At 47.1% G+C, this 20,391-nt stretch overlaps 1 protein-coding gene across 1 annotated transcript in view; it reads left to right on the top strand.

The window, feature by feature from the left end:
- Positions 1-20,391, top strand: part of LOC142299624 (aldehyde dehydrogenase, mitochondrial-like) — a 71,457-nt gene that overhangs the window by 50,275 nt on the left and 791 nt on the right. Inside the window, exons 7-8 of the mRNA XM_075341840.1 lie at positions 6,437-6,621; positions 20,289-20,391. The exon at positions 20,289-20,391 is cut by the window's right edge and continues 62 nt beyond it. Coding sequence (XP_075197955.1) covers positions 6,437-6,621; positions 20,289-20,391 — 288 coding nt within the window. The remainder of the gene's footprint in view (positions 1-6,436; positions 6,622-20,288) is intronic.

Raw genomic sequence — 20,391 nt, 5'->3', positions numbered from 1 at the left:
TCTATTTGCAGTCGTTGAAACGGGTAGAGCGGTCTGGGTGTTGCTTTCTTAGGGACTTTTACTGTTTTACCTGGGTTGTGTTGTGCGCAGATAATGCAGGATTGTACGTGTTTGGAGGCTACGTAACTGAAGCCAGGAGCGATCGAGAAGGCATTCACCTAGTTACACATGTGACTTTTTGAGGCGTGAGTGGGGCCATGTGTTGCTTGTGCCATCATAGGGAACAGGGACCTTGGTAAACACAACCTATCCTTACTTTCCCATACTCCATTCGAGTTCAGCCCAGCTCCCATTTTCTCCCAGTGTTCCTTCTCTGTTTGGGCAGCCTAATGCTGGAGGGATTTCAGGACATCCAGACTCACTGTGGCTGGGACTTGCTGGCTCCCTGCCACTATCCTCTGATACCTAGGCCTCTTTGCCGCTGCTTTCGCAGCTGCATCCGCCCTTCTATTGCCCGCTACCTCCAGTGAGTCACCTTTTGTGTGTGCTTTCACCTTAATGATGCCAACCTGGACTGGTAACATTAGTGCCTCCATTAACAGTTTTACCAATTCTGCATTTTTAATAGGCTTACCAGCTGACGTAAGAATAGCTCTACTTCTCCAGATAGGGCCAAAATCATGACAGATCCCAAATCCATACTTTGAGTCTGAATAAACATTAATTTTCCTACCTGATCCCGCTCTACACGCCTCAATGAGCGCTGTTAGCTCCGCCTCCTGCGCGGACATGTGCGGCGGGAGTGGTTCAGCTCGGATTACCTCATGTGAGGATACTACTGCATATCCAGTGTAGAATCTCCCATCCAGGTGGTATCTGGAGCCATCTACAAAAAACTCAAAATCTGCATTCGTAATAGGTGTATCATAGACATGTGGAAAACCTACTGTCTCCTGACTCATCAGCTCTATGCAGTCATGCTCGTGCATCATTTTGGTTGGACTTGCACAAGTATAGCATGAATGTCATGCGGGGAGTAAATTGTTAAGGGAAATGTCAATGTGATCTCGCAAGCTTTCCCTAGCAGTACTGCAGCAGCCGCTACAGCACGGACACACGTGGGTGACCCTCTGACAACTGGGTCCAATCGCGCTGAGTAGTAAGCTATTGGTCTTTGTTTGTCACCATGTTGCTGTGTGAGGACGGCTGTCGCATGCCCTCCCTGTTCTGTGCAAAACAAGAAAAATGGTTGATCGTAATTTGGAATACCCAGGGCCGGGGCAGATACAATGAGTAGTTTAAGGGAATGAAAGGAATCAATAGCTTCCTGAGTGAGGTCAAAGGGGTCAGATGACAGACAATCATAGAGGGGTTGCATCATTTGCGAGGCAGACCTTATCCAAGGCCTGCAGTATGACACTAAGCCCAAAAAGGTGCGCAGTTGCCGGTGGGACCTGGGTAAGGAGAGATTTTGGACTGCTTGTTTTCTCTCCTCAGTCAGGTGTCTTGTACCTTCAGAGATACAGTGACCCAAAAATGTTACCTTTTGCTTACAGTACTGTAATTTTTCACGTGAAACTTTGCAACCATTCTCTGCCAGAAAACACAGCAAAGAAATTGTGGCTTCCTTGCAGGACGTCTGGTCTGGACAGCAGAGCAAAAGGTCATCCACGTACTGCAATAGCGTAACCTGTGGATGAGGCGGTTGCCACTGCTCCAGAATTCCTGCCATAGCTGTAGAATAAATGGTTGGTGAATTCATTCCTCCTTGCGGGAGGACTGTCCACATGTACTGTTTCCCCTCATGTGTGAAGGCAAAAAGATACTGACAGTCAGGGTGTAGAGGCACAGAGAAAAATGCATTTGCCAAATCAATTACTGTAAAACATTTGGAGGTCCCTAGGATTTGTGACAGTAAGGTATGTGGGTTTGGAACAATTGGTGTTACACTCTCAGTGACAGCATTGACAGCTCTCAAATCATGCACCATTCTGTACGTGTCAGGGGAACCTTTGAGCCCTTTTTTCTTGATTGGATACAAGGGAGTGTTACAGGGGGAGGACCTTTGTACTAGAGCCCCTGCTTCCACATATTCTCTTATATCTCTGGTCAGGGCCATTGATTTGGCTGGGCTTAAGGGATACTGTTTTAAACAAGGAGGAGTGGAGCCTTCTTTTAATTTTATCATGACTGGGGGAATAGGAAGCCGACCAACATCAGTTTTTCCCTTTGCCCATACAATGTCTGGAACTTGTTGCATTGCTATGTCTTCTAGTTCTGGTATCGGACACTCTCGCAGATTTGGACATGTACACCATTGCTGCAATCTTGCACAAGTGTTTGTCAGAGAGGGCACTTGTGACTGTAATACCTTCTGGGGTGTATTGTATGCTAGCCTGGATAGCACTTAACACATCAGCCCCCAGCAAATTCATAGGAGTATTTTCACTAACAATAAGCTTTGTGAGAATTTCCTGGCTATCTTGTAATCTCAGCTTCATCTGTTTTGTCAAGGGAGTTTCAGACACCAATCCCTCCACCCCGACACACTCCACAGTCTCGTCAGTAATCATATCTGGCTTTATCAGGTCTTTATGTACCACAGTGCCGGCTGCCTCAGTGTCAATTAAAAATTCTGCCTCTTTCCCCCCTGGCATTGTTATGGTCGTAAGTAAGGTGGGACCAGGTCCTAAGGGAACGAAAACAGGGTACACATTTGTCACTGGGTTGACAGTTTCCTAGGTCAGAGGCAAGGGAGGAGGGAAATCAGTCTGCTCACTCTTTTTTTTGGAGTTTTTGCACTGTCTGGCATAATGTCCATTCTGTCCACAATTCCAGCACTGTACGGTCGCTCGGTCACCTGGTGCCCCCCCTCTCTGCTTCCACTGTCTTCCTTGTGCTCTAGCATACATAACTGGTCGCTTGCATTTTGTCAGTTCAACCCCCTTAGCTACTTGCAGAAGGTCTGTTGGGTCCATGTTTCTCCACTCAGGTCTGGCCGTCTGTACTGCTTCTCGTAAAAACTTATTCATACCGTCAATGAATGCATTCACCAATATTTTGATATCAAGGTCGTTTCTTGCACTGTACCCCATGTCTGTCCACTTCAGCTGTAACCTCCCAAAGTACGTCTCTATACTCTCCCCTTTTTGCTGTGTCACGTCAGTCATCAGTACAGACTGCTCTGTTTGTTTCTTTGTAGCCCATCCTTTCAATGCCTCACAGTACGTCATTCCAGACCTCTCAGACTGAACAGCCATGACCCATTATTGCTCCTTCATCATATCAGTATGTGATTTAATTATGTGTCCCAGCACGTCACCTGCCTTTGCAGTCACCAAACTCTCGAGGTCTGCCCAAGTGCATTTATAAGTCACCTGTATTGTCTGTATTTGCCTGTAAAATGGGAAAGGTTGGTTTTCAGGGTCAGGTAACTGTTTCAACATAGCTAGCTGGTCAGAGGGGCTCCAGGGATGATATTCCTGTGTCTGTCTGATTCTTGTGACCTTCCTCGGTCGGGATGTATCTGATTTTTTTGTACTGGTCCCAGAGCGTTCTTTCCTTTCCTCACCGTCAGCTTCCTCCCCAAAACTCAATTCCTTCACTACCTCTGTCTCAGAGTCAGCGTCCTCTGTCATCACATGTGATCTGGTTCGAACAGGATTTAGTGCAATCTGCTTAGGGCGAGTAACATTACACGTAGCACAAGTACCTCTCCAGACTGGGTTTTTCTGACTACAGTGTTTACAAGTCCATTCATCTGGTCTGGGTTTCTGCTTATGTGAAGGGGGGGCGGTAGCAGTCACAATTCCTGCTTTTGGTGTATTAAAACATTCATAATACACCTTATCTCCCGCTGTGGTCTCTTTGTATCCACAATGCTGCACCTCTTCAGCCACACGACACCATTTATTTACTTGTTGCTCTACCCTCTTGTCTTTTATCCAACCTCTCTTTTCTTCCCTGAATCTGTGCCATTTCTCAACATCCAAACATCCGTACTCTGGCATGTCTGCCTTTTTGAGTATTGGTCTGACATTTTTCACTGCTTCTTTGCCTTCTCTTTCTTGCACTATCTGTTTGGCTGTTTTGGATCCTGCTGGAGCCCCACGCTGCACACTGAACAAGTTGCCCATGGCTTCAACTTATTCCCACACAGCCCACCTTTCTGCAAATGCCCTCTGTGTCCCTGGACTTTGTCAACAGGCCACACGTCTCCTGGCAAGTCAGAATGGGCTCTCAAGTGGTAGCTGGAAGGCTAAATCAGCATTCACTCTCACCTGCTACACTTGTAGGGCGTATTGGGAAGGGTTAAAAAAAAACCTCTCTCACCCAATAGACCAGATGACTAAAGCAGGAAGGACCAGGTGTGATAGTCCTCTCACCTGCTAGACCACCTCCATGTAAGTGGGAAGGCCACAATGCTCTCTAACCCACTTAGACCTGATGTGCAGTTGGGTACTCCATGCTGGTCCTTTACAAAGTATTCCAGCAACGAACGTAAACTAGAGTTAAACCAAAACAATCCTCAGAGCTGACTTCTCACAGAGGGCAGAAAATCGCGCAGCTGTTCACTTGACCCCTCCCAACAGAATGGCAGCAGCGCACAGTTTGTTTAGCAAGAGTGTTATCTCAAAAGAATTCTTCGTCCAGATTCAGTTTTTCCACAACATCCGTAATACCCACTGGTATAATACACAATCCCAGCAGAAAATTGAGACTACTTATATACCTTCACAGCACTTGATTCTAGAAACATATGTAACAATACACCTTCCAAGGATCAGTTAACCTCACATGTAAATAAAATTATCTAAACCGCTCTTGACACTGATGGGAAAAAAAGAAAAAAAAAATACATATGTCAGGTATCCACTCAAATACTCTATATGGCTATGCCCTGTGACATTTCACAACCGGAACATCTTTTCACAGTCCACAGTATGACCTATAACCATTAAACTTATACATACATATTATTTCACCTCTATCTCTTATCTCAATTTCTCATCACTTTGTTATTCAGAGGCTTCTCATCAATATACAACAACCTATTGCCTGCCTACTTTATCTAGGCATTAATATGAAACCACTTATGAACACAAATCCCTAGACCAGTGTATTGCCCATCAAAGATGCAAAGATGGCCAAAGTAAAACACAAAACACAGCAACACAGCAAATGTAATTATACAGAGACTGTCCCAAATTCAGTGCTATGCAATCTATGCAATCAGTTAATGGACGGACAACAGATTATCTTATTACTCTATATTTCAACTCTCATTCAGACATGCATGAAAAAACAATACTCACTGGTGATGCCAGAGTTCTTGAACCGTGTGTACAGCCTTACCCAGAATATTCGGGAAATCAGAGAGAGTGAAATAAATTGTAAGAATAAAGCTTCTCACCTTGCTGCAGCTGAAATTTCACGGTCACCAGAGTCCCCAAAACTTCTTCCGAATAGGCTGGTTGGCCACGGCCCCACGTTGGGCGCCAAAAACTGTTGTAGCTGTTCTGTTTTGTCACAAGTCAGCTTATGGGATCACCAGTGAGGTCCTCTGAATTAGGCCTCTTCAGACCTAATCAAGATCGAGCGCTCGGAGAAAAAGACCTGCATCCATGTGGGCATGATCAATTTTTCTGTTTATTTAACCAAAGTACAGTTTATTTATACCATTTACAGATCAATGTGATATTGCAGAAAAAAGCTTCTAGCTGGACTTCACAAGTTGCTCATATGACCTTTAAGTTTCAGCAAAACAAAAATGTAGAGTCATGCATATGAGATAAGAAGAAGATAAGAAGAACATTTAGAGAGAATAATAATCCTTGAGCCTGTCTCTTATTCCGTAGGCTCCATAATGACTATGAACTACCATCAGATATACTTACTAATAACAATAAAATATCTTTAATGAAGAAATAGAGAAACTATTAACCCTTCTATATCAGAGGTGATGACTAAATTGCCTAAGTGGCTTATTAAAGCACCATACCAGCGTTTTGTCTTTTTAATTTCATTTCACCCACTGGAGTGGTGCTTTAAATCGAAGCCCCCTGTCTATTACCCTCTGGTGGCGTCACCTTTTTTCGGTGTCACGCTACCATCTTGTGCCTGTAACTTATGACCGGCCAGAGGTTTGAAACTGTGTCACAAGCGCTCAATAAAAGTCTATGGGAGCCAGAATGAGTTTCTCATAGTTACATTGAGTTGTGACCTCTGGAACTACCGAAAGGTCTCAAATTGCCAGAGAACGACTTGATCGTCTGCAATGGAAGGCAAAGCCGCCGGAGAGTGAGTATAAGACAAGGGGCAGGGGACTTTAGATGTAAAGCACCACTCAGCGGTGAAATAGAAAAAGAAAATGCTGGAGTGTTTCTTTAAGAAAGGATCTAAATCTCTCTTCCCCCCCCCCCAACACTTTTTGTTATACAGGATAGTACATATGAAAAAATATGCTTTAACACCATTCTTCTTCTGTTTTGTGCAGTGGACTGGGCGGTGGAACAAGCCCACTTTGGCCTATTCTTTAACCAAGGACAAGCCTGCGCTGCCGCTTCTCGCACATATGTACAGGAGGATATCTACAATGAATTTGTGGAGAGAAGTGTCCAACGTGCAAAGAGCAGAATTGTCGGGAACCCATTTGACTTCAAAACTGAACAAGGACCCCAGGTGATGTCTTGAAACAAATTGTTCTTTTATAAATGTGTTTATTTGCAGTTACACAATGTATACACACCCTAAACACGTGAATACAATATATAGTGGCGGTACTGATCTCCCCCTAGAGCTACAAATCGTAGGACTTTTAGGCTAGGTTTACACACAATTAGATTTTCCCTTCATATCAGACCAGCCAATCCACATTTGTAAGATGCGAGTTTGACCTTTACAAAGAATCTACCTGCAAGGTTTTGCTATTTACTCTTAAGTAGCATAATATTGGGCACAAGAGCCTGATTCCAGTGATGTCACTTATTTAGCTGTGTGTTGTAGTTTCAATACAATCAGTATTTTCTCACCAGGAGAATTAACATTACAGTATTACATCTGGGGTGCCAGTCAGGCTAATCTGTGTAAGGCCCTGTTCGCACGTACCTGCTGAATATTCTGCAGCGATATGACAGCACATGTGCACGTCAAATTGCTGCAGAAAAACTGCATAATGGATGCAGTTTTTCTGTACAAAAAAAGCCGATTTCATGCGCTTTGGCTGCTGCCCCCACTATAGACAGAGTGGGAGCTGCATCCATAACGCACGGCATAATTGACATGCTCATTTTATGAACGCACGGATTTGGGTCAAAATTTTAGCACCCAAATCGCTGCGTTCATAAAAGCGCAACGTGCGCACGTATCATGCACAATCTTCATAGATTGTGCAGGGGACGCAGGACACATGCATTTACGCTGCAGTGCAATACGCAGCGTAAACGCATGTAATTGCGCAACGTGCGCATGAGCCCTAACCCCGCCTCCAGCACTGATTGGCATCTTGCTAACAATGCAGTGTGCACAGGAAGCTGTGGATTGGGTTGTACACAGCACAGAAGTTTTAGTTCTGCTTCACCTACATGAGGCAAAAAAGGATTCCAGCAAAAGTGCACAAAGCAGGCAAGTAAGTGACATATCCCTGGAATCTGGCTTTCCTGACCTATATTATGCTGATCTCGGATTATATAGTAAATTCCTGCTGACAATCTCCTTTTAAAAGGGAGTGTCAATAGAAAATTATCTATTCTTCACAAAAGGTCTTATGTCCTTTTAGCATTTTTGGCATTTTTTTCTATCTTGGTCTTTTATTTAAAAAACAAAATTAGTAATTTTGCCATTTTCACTGGCCAGTATATCTGTTTTAGGCTGGGGCCAGACAAACATATGGCATGTGATGCGAGTGCATAGGATGAGACATGCTAATGACCCTCGGCTGCTGCGAGCGTGAGCCAAGTATCATTATACTGTGATCCTATCCTGCAATTGGATCACAGCTGAGGAGGAGAGGGAGAGACTAATCTCCCAATTTTCTCCATTATCAGCTGATATGATTATTGCATTGCACTCCGGTGTCATCGGAGAGCAGTGCGATGTTTCACTCGCACCCAAACACTTGACTGGGTGCGAGTGAATACGGATTGGATTACACCCACAGCAGGCTGCAACTGTTTTCTAGCTCCGATTTAAGGCTGAGGAAAAAAAAAAATCGCAGATGGGAATGGCCCGATAGAGTAACATAGGTCCGAGTGGAATGCGGTGTTTTGTTTTTGGTTTTTTTTATTTTATTTATAGCTTTCTACTCTGGCCCGTTTTACTCACTGTGTGTCCTTTCTCTTAGGCTGCTAGTTCTTTTCTTCTCTGGAAGAGTTCACTGCAGTCTCCCTTATTGAAGGCAAAATTGCAATGACAGGCAACACCTCTATATGTAGCACCCCTGAAGCCATCAGGGTGCTACAAGGTTCTGCATTCCCACCAGGATGCAGGGACTACCCCCTAGGGCCCCGGAAGACCAGTGCCGGTAACACACAAAAACTCCAGGTAATCCCAGTTTTCTCCCAACAATCCCCCATACAATGATACAGGGCTAGGGTCGGACCAATGGATGGCCTCCTAGAGGTGGAGCCAATCGAGTCCACTAGTTGCCCAGGTGAGAGGGGCAGACTGGACAGTAGTGAGTACAGAGTAGAGTGTCGAGGAGTGAAGGTGGACAGGAGGAGACGCACTGACACGGGGTTGACAGTAACCTGGTATCCAGGAGGGTAGTTGCCGGTGGAGAACTCCCGGAACTACGCACTGACTGGGTACAGGACCCTAGGACAGGCCGAAGCTCCTTGCCGACCTGTTAACACCTGCACAGCGAGAGGACCATCAAAGACCTCGCTGCCCCTAAAAATCCGAGACTCAGTAGCAAAGAGAGAGCCGGGAACAGGACCAGAGACTCCCACCCCACAGGGTTCACGCTACTGTCATACGGACAGAAGTGGAAAGAAACACCACCGGACGGGGACCCCAGTTGCTTTACGCCACGGGGACCCACTAAACAGAGACAGGTGCAGGGGAAGAAGGTACCAGATTACTACACTGGCACTGGGACAAAGGGGACCTGAAGATGAAACCAGCCGGCCTCGGGTAACCAGTTACCACCAGCAAAAGTGAGTAAAGTCAAGTTGCACTGAACTCTTGTGTGGACTACCTTCTTCCGACACCCATCAATTCACCTACCCTCTGGGGCCCGGCCCTGCTTGTGGAGGGCCCAACATCCAGTCTGCCATTAACATCAGCCCCGGTAGTGGACATTGTGCAGCGGCAGCTCCATCCACATAGCCGCAAACCGCAAGTGGCGTCACGTATGAACACTAATCTAATCCCCTGTAAATATATCCCCTTTACCAAAAGGGCCCAGGGCACGGAACCAGGCAACTGCCACCACAGTGATATTCCCAAGATATACACCGCCCGAGACAGAGTACCCCATATTCCTGGGCGTGACATATACACAGCTAAGTTTCCACCGATCACATAATGTCATTTACTCCCCCTCTTAACAAAGTCCTTTGAACACACTCAGATGTTTTAATAGAAACGTTTGGGTTAGTCTGTTGGTTTTGGCTCAAATACTTTTTGTTTCAAGAAATCCATATGTAAGAGTTAAAAAAAGCTCCAGTGTACAGTATGAAAATACATGATTTCTAATTTCTATTTTTACAAAAAATTGTGATATGGGGAAAAAGCATTGCACAAAAAAATTAACTTTAGTTTTCTGCAAAATGTACCAAAATAAGTAACACCGTTAAAGCATCATCATCATTTTTAATTTTTATTTCATAAATCGGGTACAAATGAAAATAAGTAACTGTAATATTTATCAGACAAATCTGCTGCTTTCTCTGCCAGAATTGATCAGTCATTGATACAGGTATGAACCACTGACGACTCTGTTCTTTTAAACAATTTTTTTATCAGTAATTATCAAAATTCTCAATTCTGAGGTAAAATCTGTATTCAGTGAAGATTTCCCATTACTGAGATAGGAGATGGCAGTTGTTACCAAAGAGAATTTTGATAATGGCTGATTAATTCTGGCAAGGAAAAAGTCAGATCTGACTGATAAGATATATTACAAAGTTGCTTATTTTCATGTGTGCTATTGATTTATGGAATAAAAATTAAAACTGTTGTCAAGGTCAGAATGACGATGATGATGAGACTCAAAGGATCTCTCGAGATCCGGCTGCTGTTTCTAATTAAAATGTCATGAGTGCACTTAGAGATTAAATAACTAGACAGCAAGTCAGTTACATCTATCTCCATGACTGGCTCTTAACCAAGTGGACTTTTTATTGTTTGAAAGAAACTCTAGACCAAGCAGTAAGGGGGTGTAAACAAAAGTTTTAGTCCAATCAAGTATCGCAGGGCAGGGCTTCATGACGTAGAGAGATCTACACATCCTCCTTGGATTGGTCAGTCCAGACTCCAGGAATTTCCTTTGTCCATCTGTCTTGGGTGCAAAACAGGAAATAGCAGCCATCTTTACAATTACATGTGCTGGTATATACTGTGTCTAAGGAAAATACACTGAATATGCAATATACATATATACATGTTAGTAAGAAACAAAAGCATTCACAAATATGTTTGTTAGTTCACATCTACTGAACTATATAACTGAGTCTATGAAATGGCTGAATTAAGTATTTTTGGATACTCAATTCTTTATCCTCAACACTGTTATGCTTTAAATATTAACATTATTCTAAATATCCTTTTATATGGCAAAAAGTTATGCTTTACTGCGTTCTGTCAGGATTCTAAGATGGCAACTGTTATCACACACTCTGCGAGAGTTCAGAAGACGTGTAATAGGACGGGCGGCGTGAGACAGACTTCACATCAGAGCAGCGTTTTTTGGGCATGGTGAACTCTGATCCATCTGAGTGGAGTGAGCTAAAGAAGATAAACCACTTTCTTTAGCGGACTAACAATGAACATCCCCTGCAGTCAGCCTGACAGTTTGTGTGTCTCGTGCTTCACGCAGTCTGTCTTAAGGCCCAGTCACACTAAACTTACCAGCGATCCCAACAACGATACAACCTGATAGGGATCGCTGGTAAGTTGCTAGGAGGTCGCTGGTGAGATGTCACACTAAGCGACGCTCCAGCGATCCCACCAGCAACCTGACCTGGCAGGGATCGCTGGAGCGTCGTGGAAGCATGCTGCGCTTGGTAACTAAGGTAAATATCGGGTAATCAACCCGATATTTACCTTGGTTACCAGCGCACACCGCTTAGCGCTGGCTCCCTGCACACCTAGCTACAGTACACATCGGGTTAATTACCCGATGTGTACTGCAGCTACATGTGCACAGAGCAGGGAGCCGCGCACACTGCTTAGCGCTTGCTCCCTGCTCTCATAGCTACAGTACACATGGGGTTAATTACCCGATGTGTACTGCAGCTACATGTGCACAGAGCAGGAGCCGGCACTGGCAGTGTGAGAGAGGCGGACGCTGGTAACAAAGGTAAATATCGGGTAACCAAGGTAAGTGCTTCTTGGTTACCCGATGTTTACCGTGGTTACCAGCGTCTGCAGAAGCCGACTCCCTGCTGCCTGCATATTTAGTTGTTGCTCTCTCGCTGTCACACACAGCTATGTGTGCTTCACAGCGGGAGAGCAACAACTAAAAAATGGCCCAGGACATTCAGCAACAACCAACGACCTCACAGCAGGGGCCAGGTTGTTGCTGGATGTCACACACAGCGACATCACTAGCAAGTTGTGCATTAGCAGCGATGTTGCTAAGGAATGTTGCTTAGTGTGACGGTACCTTTACTACATGTCCTAGCAGTTGCCATGTTTAAAATCCTGAAAGATTGCACTACATGCAGCATATCTTTTTGATAAATAAAGGTATTTAAAACAATGTTGTACTATTTAAACGTGTATTTATTTTCTTTATCGTTCCTTTGGGAGACCCAGACCATGGGTGTTTAGCTTCTGCCTCCGGAGGACACACAAAGTACTACACTTAAAAGTGTAGCTCCTCCCTCTGAGCTTATACACCCCCTGGTAGCCAGTCCTAGCCAGTTTATCGCTTTGTGTCAGGAGGCATACATCCACACATGCATTCTCATCTGATTTGTTTGACTTTTGGAAAGAGTTTGAAGAAAAGCGGGTCCATGTCTGGACTCCCGGCATGTCCCTTCTCACCCCACTGTGTCGGCGGTGTTGTAAGGTTGATTTACAAGGCTGAAGCCTTACATGCCGCGCTCCTTCACCATCCCTTCTGGGCTCTGGCTTGAAGTGGGAGCCAGCACGGTCTCCATGCCTGGCAGGAGTCCGGTCTCCATCCACAGCCCCTTGAGGATTCTGTTGGACCGGAGCACTCATCCCCAGGGACATGGCCCTGCGTCTTAGCAGCTAAGTACCTGAGACGTTTATGTTGGGGGTCCCAGTTTCTTTATTGTAAGGGGAGAGTATGCTGTATGTGATTGTTTTTTAACTTTTCCGGCGGGTTCTCTAGCTTTTGCCCGAGAACCGCGCCGATGGTGCCTGCTTGTCAGCCTCGCCGCTTAAATTTAGGCCCTGGCTTCGCCGGAGGCCTAGTTTAGTTTTCCTGCCCTCGCATGTCACTCATGCAGAGGGACAGGTTTGGCTCCTCCCGGCAGCCGTTCTACACAGGGGAGGGACACTCCCCACTGCTGGGGCGTCCCCCCTTCCCTGCAGGTCTCTATAGCCCTCCAGTTCCCGCTCTTTTATAGGAATGCCCCCCAGTCCGCCCCCTCTCTTCGCTCCGGCTCTCTGCTGAGGTGCTGCGCACTTGGGGACCGGGCCAGCAGCATGTCTCACACAAGGAGCAAGGCTCCAAAGCTTTATTCTGCATGCACTGCATGTAAGCTCCTGCTGCCTGAGCCGAGTATTTATCCACACTGTGATGGTTGCTCTAACTTGGCGGTGCCACAGCCTGGAGTCTCACCCCCAGTGGTCTCTCAGGCTGCTGCTGCACCTGTGACTGAACCCCCGGCCTGGGTAGAGTCCTTTTCTTGGTCCATATCCCAGTCATTTGCTGAGTCCATGGGACTTTTGTCCAGGACTTTGATGAATATGCATCAGCACCCCTTTCACAGGGTGCCTCTAATACTCTTGACAGAGGATTCCTATCCTCTGACCTCCGTCCATCGGAGCTCACGGAGGATTCATCATCTGATCCCAGACCCCGTCCTTCTAAGAGGAGGCGCAGGGTTTCCTCCCCCTCCCCATCCCACGGCTCTGTCTCAAGAGCTGACTCTCAAGATGAGGAGGATGCCCTCACTGGGGGCTCGGAGGCTATGTATCCCATCAATTTCTCTGAGGGTGACTCAGATCTTAGTGACTTGATTGCTTCTATTAATTCTGTGCTGGATCTCAATCCGCCAGTGTCAGAGGAGCAACTCTCTTTGGCAGAAAAACATCAGTTTACCTCGCCTAAGAGAGTAAAGAGTGTGTTCTTTAACCACTCCAGTTTTCAGACCGCTGTGACCAAACCCAGGGCCTGCCCTGACAAACGCTTTCCAAAGCGTGGTTCTGATGACTGGTTTCCCTTTCCACCTCAGGAGGTCAAGGAGTGGTCTCACTCCCCAAAGTTAGACCCTCCGGTGTCTAGGCTTTCAGCTCGGACCGTTGTGTCGGTGGCTGACTGCACCTCACTTAAGGATTCCACTGACCGTCAGATTGAACTTCTGGCCAAATCTGTGTATGAAGCTGCGGGGGCCGCGTTTTCCCCGACTTTTGCAGCAGTGTGGGCTCTCAAAGCCATCTCTGCTTCTCTAGAGGAGATGCATTCCCTCACCAAGGAATCTATGCCTGAGATGGTTACCTTAACTGCTCAGGCTTCAGCTTTTTCATCTTATGCCATGTCTGCCATGCTAGAGGCTGCTCACCGCACTGCGGTGGTGTTACGGGGGGCTGTCTGATAATAACTTAAAGGAGTATCAGACAGTCAGGGTCCACCGTGCAAAGACTCTGCTGCAGACTATGGCAGAGTGCAATACCTCTGTTAACTCACAGAAGGATATAATAAGTAAGTAAAGCAATTCCTCCCTTACTTGGAGGGTGTGTGGAATGATCTCTGTTAATAATCACAGAGACAAAGGCAATGTGTGCGAAATGGCACCTACCTAGGTCCGCTCTTCTAGTGGTGCAAAAGAGACGAACAGCAGCGTAAGCCGCACAAAGCTCCTACCTGCGTTCGCTCCACTAGTGTGCGAGGACACGAACCACTAGATATGGCACCTGCCTAGGTCCGCTCTTCTAGTGGTGCAAAAGAGACGAACAGCAGCGTAAGCCGCACAAAACTCCTACCTCTATTCGCTCCCCTAGTGTGCGAGGATACGAACAACTGCCAGACGCAGTATAAGGAACGTTACCCTAGCGGCAACGTCCACCTACGAGTCGAACCACAAGGCCCAGCCAGACCATGTGCCTCAGGCACCTGCCTATGTCCGCTCCCCTAAGAGGTAAGGATACGGACAGCAGCCGAAGCTGTAAGGTATAAGAACGCTACCCTGCCGGTAGCGCTCACCTAGCATAGACAGAGGAATGCCTAGAGGAACGCGCACAGAGCGTCTACTCTTATGCATGAACCAAGAGGACTGAGCGCCATGCGGCGTGTGTCAGGGTCTTATATAGACTCTGTGCCTCATCCAAGATGGAGGACACCAGAGCCAATCCGCTGCCAGAATGACAGGAGTGACGTCATGCTGGCCTATCACCGAGCAAGGCATCACAAGCACATGACCAGCGACCAATCGGCATAGAAGGTGTCAGAGACATGTGACCTCGTGTCAGCGATGATGTCACCCGCACATGTGCAATGGCTCCAAGATAGGACTTAGTCTCCGGCGCTCGCACATGTGCAGTAGCAAGAAATCTGGACATAGTCTCCAGTGCTCGCAGCAACCGTAACAGGTGGCTTCAGCTAATTCTCTTGTTATCCGCAGGATTTTGTGGCTTCGAGAGTGGAAGGCAGATGCTTCTTCCAAGAAGTTTCTTGCTGGGCTCCCTTTTGCTGGTTCACGGCTGTTTGGTGAACAGCTGGATGAAATCATTAAAGAAGCTACTGGCGGGAAGAGTACTTCAATGCCACAAACCAAGACCAGGAAACCCGCCCAGGGTAGGAATCAATCGAGGTTTCGTTCCTTTCGTTCCTCCAACTGGTCATCCTCTAAGCCTTCCGCCTCGTCCGCTAACTCAGCCAAGGATCAGAAATCCAACTGGCGCCCAAAAGCGCGTCCGCAGAAGACCGCAGGAGGTTCTGCCACTAAGGCAGCTTCCTCATGACTCTCGGCCCGCTCCAGCCACGTCCTTAGTCGGTGGCAGGCTCTCCCACTTTGGCGACGCTTGGTTAAAGCAAGTCTCCGATCAGTGGGTGTGAGACATCATATCTCACGGCTACAGGATAGAATTCTCTTCCAGCCCGCCAAACAGATTTTTTCTCTCAACTCCCCCCTGCTCCAAGGCCGCCGCCTTCTCGCAGGCCGTGGCGTCCTTGCAGGCAAACGGAGTGATTGTCCCAGTTCCCGCTCAGGAACGGTTCAGAGGTTTTTACTCAAATCGCTTCCTAGTTCCAAAAAAGGACGGTACCTTCCGGCCCATCCTGGATCTCAAGCTTCTCAACAAGCATGTCCGCGTGCGGCATTTTCGCATGGAGTCTCTGTGATCAGTCATTGCCTCTATGACCCAAGGGGATTTCCTGGCGTCCATCGACATCAGAGATGCCTATCTACATGTGCCCATCGCAGTGTCACATCAGCGTTTGTCATGTTTTGCGATAGAGGATCATTTCCAATTCGTGGCTCTCCCCTTCGGGTTAGCCACGGCCCCTCGGGTATTCACCAAGGTCATGGCGGCAGTGATTGCGGTCCTGCACCTCCAGGGGTTAGCAGTGCTTCCTTATCTGGACGACCTTCTGGTCAAGGGTCCATCCAGCGCAGACTGTCAGCGGAGTGTTTCGCTCACTCTCGCCACCCTAGCCCAATTCGGGTGGATTGTCAATCTTCCCAAATCCACTCTGACTCCGACCCAGAGTCTCACGTACCTAGGGATGCAGTTCGAGACTTTGCCGGCACTTGTGAAGTTGCAATTAATCAAACAGCAGTCTCTCCAGCTAGCGGTGCGCTCTCTCCTGAGGCCCCGCCGTTATTCCCTCAGGCGCCTGATGCAGGTGCTGGGTCAAATGGTGGCCTCCATGGAGGCGGTTCCCTTTGCCCAGTTCCATCTGCGTCCTCTGCAGCTGGACATTCTCCGCTGTTGGGACAAGCGGCCTTCCTCCTTACAGAGGTTAGTGGCTCTGTCGCCACGGACCAGGAGCTCTCTTCAGTGGTGGCTTCGACCCCTCTCCCTGTCCCAAGGGTGCTCCTTCCTGACTCCGTCCTGGGTGATTCTCACCACGGATGCCAGCCTATCCGGCTGGGGAGCAGTACATCACCACAGAGCACAGGGCACTTGGACTCCGTCCGAGTCAGCCCTTTCAATCAATGTGCTGGAAACCAGAGCTGTGCTTCTAGCTCTCCTAGCCTTTCACCACCTGTTGGCGGGCAGGCACATTCGAGTCCAGTCAGACAACGCGACGGTGATTGATGTAGGAAACCGCTAAGGCGGGACACGCAGCCGCCTGGCAATGTTGGAGGTCCAACGCATTCTTCAATGGGCGGAGGACTCCAAGTCCACCATATCCGCAGTCCACATCCCTGGTGTAGAAAACTGGGAGGCAGATTATCTCAGCCGTCAATCCGTGGACGGTGGCGAGTGGTCCTTGCACCCGGCAGTGTTTCAGTCATTCTGCCGCAAGTGGGGCACTCCGGACGTGGACCGAATGGCATCCCGTCACAACAACAAGGTTCCAGTTTACGTGGCTCGCTCCCACGATCCTTAGGACTTCGCCGCGGACGCTCTGGTTCAAGACTGGTCCCAGTTTCGTCTGTCCTACGTGTTCCCCCCTCTAGCTCTCTTGCCCAGAGTCCTGCGCAAGATCAGAATGGAGGGCCGTCGAGACATCCTCATTGCACCGGACTGGCCCAGGCGAGCTTGGTATCCGGACCTGCTCCAACTGTCCGTGGAGATGCCGTGGTATCTTCCGGACCGTCCAGACCTGCTCTCGCAAGGTCCGTTTTTCCGCCCGAATTCTGCGGTGCTCAAATTGACGGCGTGGCTCTTGAGTCCTGGATTTTGACGGCTTCTGGTATTCCTCCTGAAGTCATCTCCACTATGACTCGGGCCCGTAAGTCTTCCTCCGTCAAGATCTATCACAGGACTTGGAAAATGTTCCTGTCCTGGTGTCACTCTTCCGGCCATTCTCCTTGGCCATTCTCGTTGCCGACCCTTCTTCTGTCTTTTTTACAGTCCAGTCTGCAGCTAGGACTGTCCCTCAACTCTCTCAAGGGACAAGTCTCAGCTCTATCAGTGCTGTTCCAGCGGCGTCTCGCCCGGCTGGCTCAGGTCCGCACCTTCATGCAAGGTGCGTCTCACATCATTCCGCCTTATCGGCGGCCCTTGGATCCCTGGGACCTTAACTTGGTCCTCACGGTATTGCAGAAGCCCCCTTTTGAGCCCCTTAGGGAGGTTTCTTTGTATCGTCTTTCTCAAAAGGTGGCCTTTCTAGTTGCCATAACTTCTCTCAGGAGAGTCTCTGATTTGGCTGCGCTCTCCTCGGAGTCACCTTTTTTGGTTTTTCACCAAGACAAGGTAGTTCTCCGTCCGACCCCGGACTTTCTTCCTAAGGTGGTCTCTCCCTTCCACCTTAACCAGGATATTTCCTTGCCTTCCTTCTGTCCGGTCCCTGTTCATCGCTTTGAGAAAGCGCTGCATACTCTAGATCTGGTGCGTGCTCTCCGGATTTATGTGTCTCGCACCGCTGCGCTTAGGCGGTTCACCTCTCTTTTTGTGCTAACCACAGGGCGGCGCAAGGGTCTCTCTGCTTCTAAGCCGACCTTGGCCCGTTGGATTAGATCGACTATTTCGGACGCCTACCAGAGTACTCGGGTGTCTCCCCCGCCGGGGATCAAAGCACACTCGACCAGAGCTGTCGGTGCCTCTTGGGCTTTTAGGCACCAGGCTACGGCTCAACAAGTCTGTCAGGCTGACACTTGGACTAGCCTGCATACCTTTTCGAAGCACTACCAAGTGCATGCTCATGCTTCGGCAGATGCGAGCTTGGGCAGACGCATCCTTCAGGCGGCTGTCGCCCACTTGTGAAGTTAGGCTCCGCCTACTTCTTAGTTTTTTCTGTTTATTCCCACCCAGGGACAGCTTTGGAACGTCCCATGGTCTGGGTCTCCCAAAGGAACGATAAAGAAAAAGAGGAATTTTGTTTACTTACCGTAAATTCTTTTTCTTATAGTTCCGACATGGGAGACCCAGCTCCCTCCCTGTTGCCTGTTGGCAATTTTCTTGTTCCGTGTGTTATCACCGGCTGTTGTCGTGGACAGAGTCTCCGGTTGTTCCGGTTCTTACTCGGTTCTACTTGTGGGTGGCTATTCTCCTTCAGCTTTTGCACTAAACTGGCTAGGACTGGCTACCAGGGGGTGTATAAGCTCAGAGGGAGGAGCTACACTTTTAAGTGTAGTACTTTGTGTGTCCTCCGGAGGCAGAAGCTAAACACCCATGGTCTGGGTCTCCCAATACGGAACTATAAGAAAAAGAATTTACGGTAAGTAACAAAATTCTCTTTTTTTGTACTACAGTTCTTGGAGAACCCTTGAAATTGTTCTACACAATGAAGTGTGAAAATTATTTCAATTAAACATACTTTGTTGTACACGTTTATTTCCTTTGTGTGTATTGGAACATCAAAAAAATTGAGAAAAAGGCAAATTGGACAGAATTTTACACAACCTCACAAACAGCCTAAACAAAATTACTGGCACTTTTCCAAAATTGATGCTCGTTCAAACTCGCCTGTGGGAAGTAACAGGGGTGGGCTATATTAAAATCCCACTTGAAAAAGGGGATAAGTTGACTGAATCTTCACTTTGTATATTTGTGTGCGCCAAACTAAGCATGCAGAACAAAATTGTTGAAAAATATCAACAATGTCAAGGTTACAAATTCATATCCAGAGATCTTGATGTTTCTTTATCCATGGTGTGCAATATAATCAAAACGTTTATAACCCATGTCACTGTAGGCAATCTCCCTGGATATTGATGTCAGAGAAAAATTGAAACATTGCAATGCAGGATAGTCTTGAGTGGCGGATAAGCAGCCCCAATCAAGTTCCAAAGAAATTAAAGCTGTTCTGCAGGGTCAAGTGCATCTGACAGGGCAGCTATCATTCGACATTTGTATGGCAGGAAACCTCGGATGACCACACTGCTGATAGACATAAAAAAAGCTAGACTTGTGTTTGCCAACATGTACGTGAGCACGCAAATATCCTTCTGGGAAAGCGTCTGTGGACAGATGACACCAAGATAGAGCTTTTTGGTAAAGCACATCATTCTACTGTTTATAAAAAAAACCAGAATGAGGCCTACAAAGAACTGTACACGGTACCTACAGCCAAATATGGTGGAGGTTCAAAGATGTTTTGGGATTGTTTTGCTGCCTCTGGCACTGGGTGTCTTGACTGTGTGCAAGACATCAGGAAATCTGAAGATTACTGTGTTAGAAAGCTGGGTTTGCGTCCTAGGTCATGGGTCTTCTAGCAGGACAATGACCCCAAGCATACTTCAAGAAGCCCCCTGAAATGTATGGAAACAAAGTGCTGGAAAATTGTAAAGTGACCAGCAAGGTCTTAAAATTGTTGTTGGAAGAAGGCATCCTGCAAATGAGACCTGGAGCAGTTTGCAGAGTGGTACAAAATTCCAGTTAAGAGGTGTAAGACATTTGTTGATGGTTATAGGAAGCGATTGATTGCAGTTATTTATTCCAAAGGGCGTGAAACCAAATATTAAGTTGAGGGTGCCAACAATTTTGCCTGCCCATTTTTGGGGGATTGTGTGATATTAAGTACAATTTACCCTTTTTTCTTTTTTTTTTTTTCTTCTGCTGTTCCAATACACACACAGGAAGTAAACCTGTGTATAACAAAACGTGTAATTGCAATCATTTTCTGGGAGAAATACTTCATTTTCTGGAACTATTTTAATGGTGCCAATACTTTTCGCCGTGTGTGTGATATATAATGCATATGTAATATATATAATACCTCCAATCCCTAATTTCCCTGTGGATTCTTGCCCATTTCATAGCAAAACTGCTACTTGTGAGTGTACTGTAAGTGTTGAATAAGAAATATGCTATATCTAGGTGATTCTAGTTCCTTTAAAAAAAAAAAAAAAAAAAAAACAAAAAACAATTTTACCTTTCAGGTGGATGAGGAGCAGTTCAAAAAGATCTTGGGCTACATCAAATCTGGAAAACAAGAAGGTGCCAAGTTGCTGTGTGGCGGGAACCCTGCTGCAGACCGCGGCT

This window comes from Anomaloglossus baeobatrachus, chromosome 1 (genome assembly GCF_048569485.1).
Source record: "Anomaloglossus baeobatrachus isolate aAnoBae1 chromosome 1, aAnoBae1.hap1, whole genome shotgun sequence".
NCBI lineage: Eukaryota > Metazoa > Chordata > Amphibia > Anura > Aromobatidae > Anomaloglossus > Anomaloglossus baeobatrachus.
The sequence above is the reverse complement of the archived record's forward strand: the minus strand, read 5'-3'. Positions and strand labels throughout refer to the sequence as shown.